Source organism: Nomia melanderi, chromosome 2 (assembly GCF_051020985.1).
Source record: "Nomia melanderi isolate GNS246 chromosome 2, iyNomMela1, whole genome shotgun sequence".
Lineage (NCBI taxonomy): Eukaryota > Metazoa > Arthropoda > Insecta > Hymenoptera > Halictidae > Nomia > Nomia melanderi.
The window spans coordinates 5,437,003-5,450,184 of NC_135000.1; the positions used below are offsets into that span (position 1 = coordinate 5,437,003).

The 13,182-nt window shown below is 40.4% G+C and overlaps 2 protein-coding genes across 2 annotated transcripts; both read right to left on the reverse strand.

Moving 5' to 3' along the window:
• Positions 1 to 5,206: 5,206 nt before the first annotated feature.
• LOC116426068 (uncharacterized) lies at positions 5,207 to 7,336 on the reverse strand. Its single transcript, XM_076364933.1, has 4 exons — positions 7,300 to 7,336; positions 6,257 to 6,523; positions 5,771 to 6,032; positions 5,207 to 5,283 (listed from the first exon to the last, which is right to left on the reverse strand). Exons 1-4 carry the CDS (start codon positions 7,312 to 7,314, stop codon positions 5,207 to 5,209), a joined length of 621 nt encoding a protein of 206 aa, XP_076221048.1. The 5' UTR covers positions 7,315 to 7,336.
• A 2,596-nt stretch (positions 7,337 to 9,932) lies between these two features.
• Positions 9,933 to 11,259, reverse strand: LOC116426066 (uncharacterized). The gene is made up of 2 exons (XM_031974529.1): positions 10,820 to 11,259; positions 9,933 to 10,335 (listed from the first exon to the last, which is right to left on the reverse strand). Exons 1-2 carry the CDS (start codon positions 11,257 to 11,259, stop codon positions 9,933 to 9,935), a joined length of 843 nt encoding a protein of 280 aa, XP_031830389.1.
• Between the last annotated feature and the right edge of the window lie 1,923 nt (positions 11,260 to 13,182).

Consider the following 13,182-nt stretch of genomic DNA (forward strand, 5'->3'; position numbering starts at 1 on the left):
CTATTTCACTGTTGCTATCAGTGTCACTCGAAGCTTCGACCTTCTCAAACCTTCGCTAGAGCGTTTCTCTACTACTATTGCTTCACTGGAATGTTTTCCGTTGCTTTAGTAACTGGATATTTTCGAACAGAAAGAGAAACCAGAGCACACAGAACAAGCTTTACACCGTTTGGTAAAAAGTATCTTATTTCTCTATCGTATTTTATCCAACCTACTAGTGGGCCATTGAAATGTTTGCAATCCCCGAAATATACTAATTTCATGATAAATATTATCCAAATGGAGCGTGATATTGCTAGGTAAAACATATCTCAGAGATAGAGGGAAGCATGCCCTTTAAATTGCATCTTGTTTCATGTCGATAGCTCGATTAGTTCCCGAGATACAGGGCCTCAAAGTTTGCGCTCTAGATGTCAGGAATTCCTGGAGATAGATTAGTAGCGTAAATCTATCTACGCTAGCGTAAATACGCTGACGCTTAAGCCAGAGTGTGTAGTGTGAACGTGCGAGCGAGAGATTCGAGTGTGCAAGTGAGCCAGATAGATCGAAGTGCGAAAAATTAGACTCTTCTTTACACGACGATATCTTAGGAACCAGAAGAGATATCGACATGAAACAAAAAGCAGCTTAAAGAGGAGGACTCTACTTTTCCAACAGTGTTCGTTTCATTGACATAGCACGGCTAGTTTCAAAGTGGCCGACGTTTGAATTTCCATGAATTTTAATCCACCTTAGTATCATGTTCGAATTGTAATTTCACTATTCTCGCTGATTTTCATGACATTTTTCATAATGAACTTTTATTAAATGTCAACGAACGAACACGGTTAGGATCTATCTCTATTCTAACAAACAGACAGCGGATACTCATACGAATACAGGTCTCTCTACGTTATTTTATAAGTACAAAAGTTGTCCTTCCACACAGAGAATTTCGTTAAGAGAAAAATGTTCTTAACATTAGTTCCGTTTATTAATTAGAAACGCATGGAGCCCGCAGTCTGTGAAACAAATATTCAGATCATGCGCTTTATAAGACGGCGGCAAAGAATCGATGGAATATTAGACTTCCGAATTGTATTCACCGTTGTATCTTCCGCGTCATTGTCTTTCTCTAATGTTCACTCTCTGTCGCGAAGATCTATTAGCTGAAGGGGGAACGATAGAAGAGCGTCTCTTTCGATCTCTGATTTCTCCCGGTCAGATCGCAGAGCGTCCTGAAGACGTCCTCGAGAGAAAGAGGACTCAAAACCGACCCCCTCGAGGAGAGATCTATCTTTCGAACGTGTGAATGATGGAGAGCGAGGAGAGAATGCAAAACTAACGCTAAAGAACAGAAGAAAAAAAAAAACAGAACATTTTTCCGTTTCTCTTCGGGAACGCGTCTGATAAACTTCGATATAGGAGTATAAAGTCAATTGCCCGTAATTTATCGTGTAACAAAATGTCGCGGGCTTCCGCGCCGGCGACGATAATTTAGTCGTGATAAGGTTAATCGATACTCGCAACAGTATTGTAGATAATATACGTCAAACGACGCCATGAGGGTCAATGCTGGAGACTATCCGACAGATGTCTTTTTTTCTTAAATAATATATTGCTCACATAGAGAATTATTCGAAGCGATTGTTCGTTTCACGGTGCTCTCAGTGGATGAATCTACCGGTAATCTGTCGAGATTATCGTACCTCTAAATATATGTCCATTACATTTCCTCGAGAGTACTCGAAGTTCAACTGTCAGATAATTTACACGTGTCTCATCGGAGTTTCCGAATCTCTCGGAGATATTTCTCCCGACCGCGCCGTGGCTCGAACAATTCCGCGAAACGCAGGAGAACAGAAAGGACCGCGGCATCGCGCGGAAACCAGTATTGACGGGGAGCTGTACACACACGTATACACGGCACACAGGACACGTACACAATGTAACGACACGAGGATAAAGCAAACGGAAATACAAAAAAACAACAAAACAATGGATTAATAAGGAACGTTGTATAATGTTTTACTGTCGCTCAGATAAGCCGACGTAGTTTCGCGAATTATTAGCAGGTAATTAATTAAAGAGCGGAGCGTACTAGGTATACTTGCCGAGCCACTTTTTACGCGGATGTAATTACTCTGTTCGTTTTATGATTCCGAGGAGAAGAAAAACCAAAAAAAAAAACAAAAAACACAAAAGAAAAGAAAAGAAAGTAAAAGAGAAAAAAGGATTGTCTCGGGGGCTTCTTTGTTCCCGAAAAAAAATGTTCGTTTCGAAATTCCATTAAGCTTCACCTTGCCTTTTTTAATTGAAGAACCGCGACCGGACGGAAAAAGTGGCTCCCATTCTTTCGTCGACGTGCAGAGAGGGAATTGCCGCCCACGTTAATTAAAAAAAAGATTTCGAGGAAAAGGGGGGAAAACAGGTGGCACCGTGAAAGAGGGGGAAGAGGGGACGGAAAGCTCACTTGCGATACGCACGGGGTCGAACTGGATGGGAGATGTTGGTCGAAGCATCGGTATATATGTATATCGTAGGCGAAATTGAATTCGACACCGAAACTGGTCGGGAAACTAAGAGAGGAACGCTTTCTTGTTTCCTCGGCCGTTGTTTCACTCGATTCTCTTCCTTGGCGCGAGAAAGCGGGCTTGATCGACGGCCAGAAGGATTTCCCTGGGAAATGGGAAACTCAAGGAAAATCGGGAAACTAGGGAAATTTTAGAGGAACCTGGAAAAATAGAAAAGCTTGAACAGAGAAATGGAAAATTGATTGAATTACTTTTAGTAGAAAATCAGAGATTAAAGGCAATGATTTTCTTTGAAGACTCATTTCGTTGTAAATTACATTAAGAAATATTAACAGTCCTTTTTTAAAGGTGTTCTTGAGAAAATATTTAACTCTTTGTGTCCTGAGTTCTATCATTCTACCATTCAGTTGAATTTTAAGTTAAACTCAATTGAATCTGACAGATGTTTATACTTTATGAAATATGTATATTTCGAAGTAGAACGTGAAGGGTTAAAAACGGCTTAAAAAGATGTCCTTCACTTTCGATCAACGCCAGCTGTCTCCGGATTCAAAATGGAGGAAATGGAGCATAGTACAGAAAAGGTGGCGAGACGAAATGGAAGAGGCGAAGCGACGAGTAAATTTGAATTACTAATCAGATTTGGCCGCGCGATCGCGAGACGCGCGAGTTTAGGACGAATATGTTATATATAAATATGAATATTATAAATATATATTAATATTTAGATTTATATTAATATGTATAAGGGAATGTTACTGTATTGCGATTATAACGGACAACGGTGGGTTAGAGACGAGCGACCTAGACACGACGTTTCGCGTGTTTTCTATTTCTCATTATCGGCACGTGCAGTTATTAATCGAATGCAAAACGACGAAAAATAAAATATTCCGTTGCAACGTGACTGTTAGGGGTACCGATATTGGTCTTGTATTGTCACGGTGATTCTGTTATTACAAAAAAAAGAGAAAGAAGCAAAAAGTATTTTAGAAAATATTGATAAAAACGAGTGCGTTGTTGATCGACAAGAAATATGTTCAGTATTAACCTAGAGAGAAGACAGCGCAATCGATGAACTTTCCATAATATTATTCACAAGATTGAATGAAGCATTATTTCCGTAACAAATATAATTTAAACAGTGTATTATTAATCACCTCGTATGCTGAGGGATCAATTGTCAACGATAAAGTACGAGGAAACTAAAAGCGTTTCTGGAATTACCGAAAGTTAATATACAATAAAATCAGATGAAGATAACTGCAATCGAATTACACAGAAAATAATTCTAAATTTGTATTATTACAAAGATACATTCCAAAGAACACGAAAATCATGAAAATCACGAAGTTCGTTGCTTAGTTTCCAATATTTGCTTTCCGATTTTCATAGATTCGACGTTCGACGATAGATTGCGCCGTCTTCTGTCGAAGCAAAGGCACGAGCGACTCGCAACATTCCAATCCATCTCCGGCAGTGTCTGTCAACGCGTCCTCGTTGTGCTCGCATTTCCCGTTGAATTGTTTAACCGCGTTTTCGACGACCCAACAACACACTCCGTTCCTTTGGAAACGAAAATTTCGCTGTTCGCGTGATCGTCGAACGATGAAAATGAACAAAACGATGTGGAAGCGAAGGAAAGGGGAAGAGGAAGTTGAGAAGAAGAGGATAAAAAAAAAATGAAAATGAAACTGTATAGACGATAAGGAGTTTAATGAACTACAATAGAATCGTAACAAAAGATTGAGAGCGTATTGTTTCGCGATTCCGTTCGGCCGATGAATTTTTGTGACCGTTCAATTCCGCCACCGTTATTGTATGCGTTCTCGTTATTCGACGATGTAAATACGTTTCGCAGGCTTCCTCGCAGCAGTTTTTAAGGGGGTACGCTAGTTAATGTTAACGGAAATTCGCTAAGACTAAGTTTCACTGTTGGACTGTTTTTTATAACGCAAGAAGTTTCGTGGCAAAACGAGAGAGAGAGAGAGCGAGAGAGAGAGAGAGAGAGAGAGAGAGAGAGAGAGAGAGAGAAAGAGAGAGAGTGATAGAGAGGGAGAGAGAGGGAGAGAGAGAAAGGGTTAAAACAAACGTGAAAAAATAACTGAGAACGACGATGACGACTTAGCTGTTAATTTTCGCCCGTATCGCCGCTGATCATTGATTACCGATCGTGTGTAACCTTCGTTTCCTTGTCTAACGGCAGCCGATATTATTTTGTAAAGATGATGAAAAATAAATCGACAAATGTGTAACAATGAGGTTGTGAGAATCCTTAATCACGAGCGTTCGCTGCTACGGAGATCAATAAATTATTGAGCAAACGTCTGTGAAGTTACTTGAGGGGATTTCTTTGGTTTTTTCATCATACTGATTAGCGTGTTTGGTATTCTCATTGGTGTTTCTTGGTGGAATGTTTCTTCCGGGGTGGTTTGTGAATTAGCATTGAATTTATTTTAGCTTGTGAGATGTTGGATTATGAATTTGTTAATATTTCTTGTCTCGAAGGAAAGATTAAATGATCTTATGAATTACGGGATAGTTTATGAATTGTTGGAACGAATATTTCAGCTTCCGAACGTGTTGAATTATAAATTCCTTGATATTTTTTATTTCAAAGAAAATTAATTTCTTAATATCTTTTATTTCAAAGAAAATTTAAGTTCTCAATACTTTTTATTTCAACGAAAAGTTCATTTCTTAACATCTTTTGTTTCTGCACTCGATTCTTCGGTTTCGTTTGCCTTTGACACTTTTACTTCTGCAGTACCTGTGACAGAGAAATGACGGTTGATTAAGATTTCACTTGAGAAATTCAAATTCTATGAATATTTCAACATTTTAATTAAAACTCTTCACGCGAGCGTAACGTTTATTACAAGCACAAGTATAAAATGGTTCCCCTGTGATCTTGAAAGATCAGTAGCCCCGGAAACTCAATGACCTCGAGGGCAGAACGATCATCGGGACCATCATTCTCCAAGAAAAAAATTAATTGGATCGAGAGAAAGGATCAACCGAGTGGGTAGGTCATAAAAAACATTCATTTGTCGACTGAAATGCAATATTTGAATGCTCCAAAAAAAGCTACGAATTAAAACAGAAAAACATGTAAGTATTATTCAGAACTGTGATGTCATCCTCTTGTGTCTCTTTTTCTTTGGCTTCTTGTAAAATAATATTGACCTTAATAAGTATAACTTACAGAAATGTTAGTTTTTAATATGTTTATAATGTATTTAAACTATTGTTCGTACTTTCAGTGGATTTTCTATTGGATCCTGTTTCTTCATTTTCACTGGTGATTGTCTTTGGTTTCATTTCATCATTTGGAGAACCTTTCTTTTCTTCCTGTAGCGTTTCCTCTTCAAACGGATTTTGTACCTTCAGCAATGGTTTCAAAAATACATTATTCTCTCCTATGCGTCTCTCAAGTGTCTTTTCATCTGCAGGTTCTGTTACTTCCTGTGTCCCTTCCCGAGTTTTCCGTGTTGCAGCTGCCTCTTGATTATAGTACAACTGTTGATTAAAGTTTTAAAGAATATTTCTTGTGAATACAGAGCAAATAATTATTTTGACACGTTCGTGACATACTGTTACATGGAGACCTAGGTCTAAACTAAATCGAATTCGTTAAGTATAGATCCTGAGTCCAAGTTTCAGGAATTTTTGTAATTTTTCAGATGAAATTTAATTTCCTTGTGTCATTTGGTCTCAGATGGCTATAAGGAACAGTAGCTTACAGAGACTGGTGCCTGAGGCAGATTGGTAGCAGTAATCCGGAAGCCCATATCGTCAGCCGTGTAGTGAGCAGTTTGTATGACGCCAGCGTCATCGATGTAACTGTAACTACCGTGAATTACACCATCCAGTGTTTTGAACTCCGATCTTGCTGAATTGGGAGCACTGTAGCCGAAACTGTACTGGCCATAGCTGTCTTGGTAGTTGAGCAATGGTCCAGCTGGCTTTGCCGAGCAGGAAACCAGCAGGCAGCAGGTTGTCAGAAGAGTCTGGGAAGCAATTAGAATTCTAGCTTCGAGGAATTAGTAATTAATTATTAATTGTACTCTCTAATGATAGAGCGAAAGATAGATTAAAAGAGATTGATTAAAAAGCAATTAAATTTCTAGCTTTGAGGAATTATTAATTAAATATTAATTGCATTCTCTAAAGATAGAGTGAAAGATAGATTAAAAAGATAGGTTAAAGGTTAGCTACGATCATTCAAATTCTATAAATCTATAACATGTACCACATTGATTTACTTTAACCATTTCCACTCAAGATAGATTACATAGATTATCTAAAGCCTAGCAGTGCCAAAAGATCCCATCAATTCACCATCTACAATCTATCCCATCAATCACAATCTATCTCTCAATCTATACATCTATCTCTACCCTACAGACTCCATTACTATTTCAATTCTAAGATCACGGGTAACACATCTTGCAATTTTATCTCACCGATCACAATCTATCCCTCAGTCTATCTACCTCCATCCTACATCCTCCACCACCACCTAAATACCAACTCAGCACAAACACTCCTCCCAACCAGCCAAAAATCCACAAAAGGACACCTACACCCAACCACATCCCCAAAACCCTCTAAACATACGTTCCCACCAGCGTCTACGTAAAAATGCCAAAGTTCACGGCGCAGATGGCTAACTATAGAACCCCGAGGAACACTGAACCACCACGTGACACCGATACGCAATCACCGAGGGTGCCAAACTAGGAAGTGCATAGCCGCATGCCTCGCCCACTCATCGGGAACTTACGTATGCGCGCTTCATGTTGGATCCGGTTGTCTTCGAATTTCACCGCGGCGCATAAGACTATTTATATGGCCATCCGCCGATGCACCGAGTCCTCCTCTTCTCCGTCGTTACGGAAACCCAGAACCGGACGATCGGAGGACCAAACGAGACGCGAGAAGAGTAACCAGTCACGCCTGTCTTCAAGGCCTCCGCTGGAATCCGGCTCCGAAAGTGTTTTCAACCACGGAGCTTTTTTACTCGGCGAACGACGCAGCTATGCCCTAATACGACGAGTCTCAGGGCCGTCCAGGGTATCGGCAATAACCCGTTGCTGAGGAGATTCCCGCTGGGAGCGCGACCAGGATGCAAGGAAGAGGCCGTATCACCGATATCTCGCTCGTATTTTCCGCCGGCGCGCAGACGTGGCTCAGTCGTTTCGACGGAGCTAAGGCGATTGGATTACGGGGTGAAGTTTAAGGAAGTTTTCGAGATTCCCTGTGGCTCGCATGCTGATAGGTAACGGCGCGCATCATTCGTTTGATGGGATCCAGAGAATACCGAAGAATGCAAAGTTTCTTTGCTGTTGTCGCGCTGACGACGGAACCTTTTCAACCAGCACTCGAGGATTTCGATGAAACTCATGTGAGACATTGTTCTTGGGGAAATATTTGATACGGGTGTTTTGTTATTGGCCAGTATTATCTTTGGAGGGGTGAGAATATAATTCAAAGTTGAGGGTTGAAGGTATATTGTTTAGAATATCTTTGAAACTGAGGGGTGTAGATAAGAATTAAATTGTTCTTCTTGTAGTGGAGAATTTATATTTCTTTTTTACACCCCCTAGTTTCAGAGATGTATAAGTATAGTTTTAGAATATCTCTGAAACTAGGGGGCACAGAAAACTGTAACTAATTAGTACAGAACTATAACTAATTAGTGGTAATATATCATAAAAATCGAGGAGCCATTATCAGCTCAGACGAGATTCTTAATAGCTTCATTATCTGTACCGGTTAATAAGTAATTCGCATTGTGGAAACACGTTTCAGGGTAATTAATGCAGCGGCGGAGTTATATTTAGATTCGTGTCGGTATCAACAAAGATTCCGTGGAACGCCTTGTCGGTAATTAATAAATTAATTACACGATCAATCAAGTTAAGCTCTTCAAATATTCTTCCCAGTTTAAATTAATTAACGTCAATGTTTTTGGTAAATTGATACAAAACACTACTGATTTAAAAATCATTTATGAAAAACCTTGATATTAATTAATTACACGATTAATCAAGTCAAGCCCTTCAAATATTCTTGCCAGTTTAAATTAATTGACATTAAAATTTGTAATAAATTGATACACAACACTACTGATTTAAAAATCATTTATGAAAAACCTTGATATTAATTAATTACACGATTAATCAAGTCAAGCCCTTCAAATATTCTTGCCAGTTTAAATTAATTGACATTAAAATTTTTAATAAATTGATACACAACACTACTGATTTAAAAATCATTTATGAAAAACCTTGATATTAATTAATTACACGATTAATCAAGTCAAGCCCTTCAAATATTCTTGCCAGTTTAAATTGATTGACATTAAAATTTGTAATAAATTGATACACAACACTACTGATTTAAAAATCATTTATGAAAAACCTTGATATTAATTAATTACACGATTAATCAAGTCAAGCCCTTCAAATATTCTTCCCGGTTTAAATTAATTGACATTAAAATTTTTAATAAATTGATACACAACACTACTGATTTAAAAATCATTTAATAAACGCGGGGAATCAATTCATCGACACTGGAAGCTGATAAAAAGCTGGATAATAAACCGGAACCAGGTAGCCATTGGAAAAACAAGTTCACGGATCATTTGTCACTCTTCCGTCAATCTTTCAGTCCCGCCTCGTTTGTCGGAAATCGTCGTCGCCCTCGATCGCACCTGCGACGACGCGCGGCTCGATTTGCATGCTATCCTCGACCCGAATTTCACGCAATCGATCTTGACACAATAATACTTTCTGCTACGAAATTACCGATATCAATATGTATCGGTTTCTTGGCGCAACATGTCAGAATGCATCCGCGACACGGCGACCTGTTTGTCAATTTTTCATCGGCTGGACCACAGAGTGGAGCCAAAAATAGCGGGTCGTGTCTTTCGACACCTCGCAGGCAATAATTAAAATTGAAGAAACCGAATACTATTACGTAACATTATCGAATGATCTTTACAATCATTCCAGAACTTCGAATATATTAGAAATTTCAATGAAAAAATATAAGCCAAAAATTAAAGGAAGAGTATAAAATTATGCATCTGTTAAAGTGTGAAAGTTAAAAAAATAGTAAGAAGGGAATTAGGTGAAATCGTTTGAGAAATCGGATGTATCGATGAAGTATTGTAATTATATATAGGTTAGGTCTGTTCTATAGGATATGTACCATGATTATAGGTTAGGTCTGTCATTCTACATTTTCTCAGCAACCCAAAACAGCCCCGATTCTTCAGGATCGAGCGACATCGAGGAAAATAAACAGACACGAACGTTCCAGACAGTTTCTTTATTCCAACTAAAGGCAGCTATTCGTTGGTTATATTTTATAATATAATTCCCGCGTGAATGTTCCCCTTGATGTTCAATAAACAAGCCTTCCGTAAGCTAGAGCAGGCCCAGCGACAGCGAGGACATCCGCGGATTTGGCTGCCTCGTTGGCTAGATTCAATTTTTCGTTCAAATGGGCGGTTACGTGTGCGGCTTTCGCTACAGCAACTTCCGCTGTGTCCTGGACTCGTCCGTCAGGACCAATGGGTGCGCCAGGAACGAGCACAGCGTTGCTTACCAGCGGCACTGACACGGCTGGTGCAGAGGTCACGATGGTTGCTGAAGATCTGACTGCTTCGTTGGCCAGGTTGAGTCTCTCGTTAATCTGTGCGGCTGCGTGAGCTGCCTTGGCTGCTGCCACTTCCGGTGTGTCTTGTACTCTTCCGTCGGGACCTACCGTTGCTCCGGGGACTGTTGATACACCCACCACCAGTGGCCTGGAAAGAATATCAAAAGGTTAAACTCGTCTCTAGATCTATGGAATGAAAGACAGTTGTTCAAATTTTGATTAGCCCCTAGTACCAATGACTTCAGTAGCTAAACTCAATGATAACGGGTTCTCAAATCTAGATGCAACGTTAGATCCATCCCTCTACCTCAGAAGTTGATAATTATTGTTGATTAATGTCATAATCTAACTTACATCTGTTTAGCTACCGCTTAGATAGCTAAGGTACCTCCAAGGTAGCTATAGCCACCACTTAGATAGCAAAAGCTACTACTTAGATAGCTAAAGCTACCACTTAGATAGCTAAGGTACCACCAAGGTAGCTATAGCCACCACTTAGATAGCTAAAGCTACCACTTAGATAGCTAAGGTGCCACCAAGGTAGTTAAAACTACCAGCAAGGTAGCTAAAGCTACCACCATGGTAGCTAAAGCCACAGTCAACCCCAGCTAAGCCCGAAAACCAATATTCACCTGGTCAAATCCGCCGCGACAGACCTAGCAGCCTCATTAGCCAGACTGATCCTCTCGTTGACCTGGGCAGCAGCATGGGCAGCCTTAGCCACAGCGACTTCTGCGGTGTCGACGACCCTACCATCAGGTCCAAGCGGCGCACCAGGTATTAGAACAGCAGCAGGTGCACCAACTACCACCGACGCTGGATTGATCACGGCAGGTTGCAGCGGAGCTAGAGAGGACCTGGCAGCCTCATTAGCCAGGCTGATCCTTTCGTTCAGTTGGGCAGCAGCGTGTTCAGCTTTGGCAATAGCGACTTCAGGGGTATCCAGGACTCTGCCATCAGGTCCGACGGGTGCCCCAGGTGTCAGGGTAGCGATGAGAGGCGAGGAGAGGATGCCCGGCTTGGCCAGGGCGACGGAGATCAATCCAACGAACGCCAAGCCGACTGGCGACATGTTTGAGGCTTGAGACTGATGTTGGTATATTCAGGTGACCCGGTGAACAGAACAGCAGACGTTTCGTGGAGACTAGACGATCGGTGGAGGAGGATCGTTCAGCTCGTACTATGAGCCTAGATTCGTCCTAGATCAGCTTTTATAGGCGGATCGATCGCGTAACAAGACGACCCGCGAGAAAAATCCGCTGGAAGATTGAAATGGTCGAGACGATACCGGAGGATCGATCGATCACGGTTGGTCAGGTGTTTCCGCTACATGGGGCAAGGTAAGCGTGTTTGTAAAACGAGTACGACGGTCTGCGGGTGGCGGCGCCCTGGAAAAATTCTACGGGAGGGCTCCATTTTCGTGTCTCGCTGCGACGAGGCCGGGAAGACACCCGATCCCGTTCGTCATTTCTCCGCGACTAGCCTGGCCATGGGAGGCAAGGTCGACGCCAGCCGAAGGACGATAGTCGCGTAACTGATCGCGACGGTGATGCGTTCGACCCTGTTGCCTGTTAGATCATAGGCTGATCTTTTTCCTCGTTTTTCGATACGCTGGGCGTTGGGGTTGGCACTTTTTAAGGAATAAGGGGTTGGACTTTCTTGAGGTTGTGTTGCTGATTTTGTAACTATTGTCGATGTGCTATCGATATGTTTGTTCTTTTATTGTTTGTTACTATTTTAGTTGGATTATTGATAATTATATATTAATAATTATATTTGTTGTTTGATTGCTGGTGTACGGTTGGTTCGATGCTAATTTTTTAGAGTAGAGGAATTGTGCTTTTGGAGTGGAAAGGGGTTGTAGAGATATTGGTTTAATTGAAAAGATTTCGTGAGTTGTAATTTAATTAATTTTTTTATGATTTTAGTGACTTCGGTGTGTTATTTGATTATTTTCTCATGAGTGTTTCTTAATTTTAGTGTGTTTTATGATTGAATTATTTAGTGTGCTATGTTGAAAGTTATAATATTGAGGGGTGTTATAATAAATTGAAGAGGCCGGAGCGAGAAAGGGGAGGTACAATTCTTTCAGTCAGACACAACACGAAACGTTGCATCACGCAGTGTCTCATTACACCTGACGCCCAGTCACACATACACCTTTTATTCTAATGGTTACAAACACGTTGCACCGTACAAGAAATCTGGTCGCCGCGAGAACTAGTTTCTCAAAAAATCGAACGACACAAATTCCTACTTCGTCTGTGTCGCTGAAAATCTTCTGTTTCATTCGCGAAGTATCATTGATTATGTCACCCTTAAATTTCGAAATTCCCTGTCAGATCATTTTCTTAAATCATTAATGCCCGAAAGATCATTCGGTCCTTCGTTCCCATGAAATAAACATGTTACCAAGTATCGTAGGTAGTCCAAATTAAATTTAATTCAGTGCTTAACACATTAACCCTCAATACAAACATAGACGTGTAATAAATAGTAAGAATCTATAAATAAGATACTGTAATGATAATAATAATAAAAGTTACTATTAAGTAATACATTAAATAATAAACATAAAAATAGTTACTATTAAATAATTAATTAAGAAATAAGAATAATAATTATAATTATGTTCCATAACGAATAAATTTCTTCCCCCTCGCAAGAAATTCCCAAAAATAAAGTAGCGTTCACAAATCCAATTTCCAAGCAAAAGTCCCCAATCGAAGGTTAAACAATTATCACCTTCATCTGATTCGCTCGATCTCTTTTCGCTTCCATCCTCCGTCCCTCTCGCGCAGCCCTTAAAAAACGTTTCTCACGGTTTTCGTCAGGTTTCAACAGTCGGCAAGAATCCCAAGGCCGCGCGAGGAGGAAATCATCGGTCACGCAATCGGGCGGCAAGAAATTCGTTCTTTTGTCGCGGGAAAAAATGTCGATCGAGTGCAATCGACGTTTACGACAGATTCGATTTGGTTCCCGCCTTCCCCCCTCG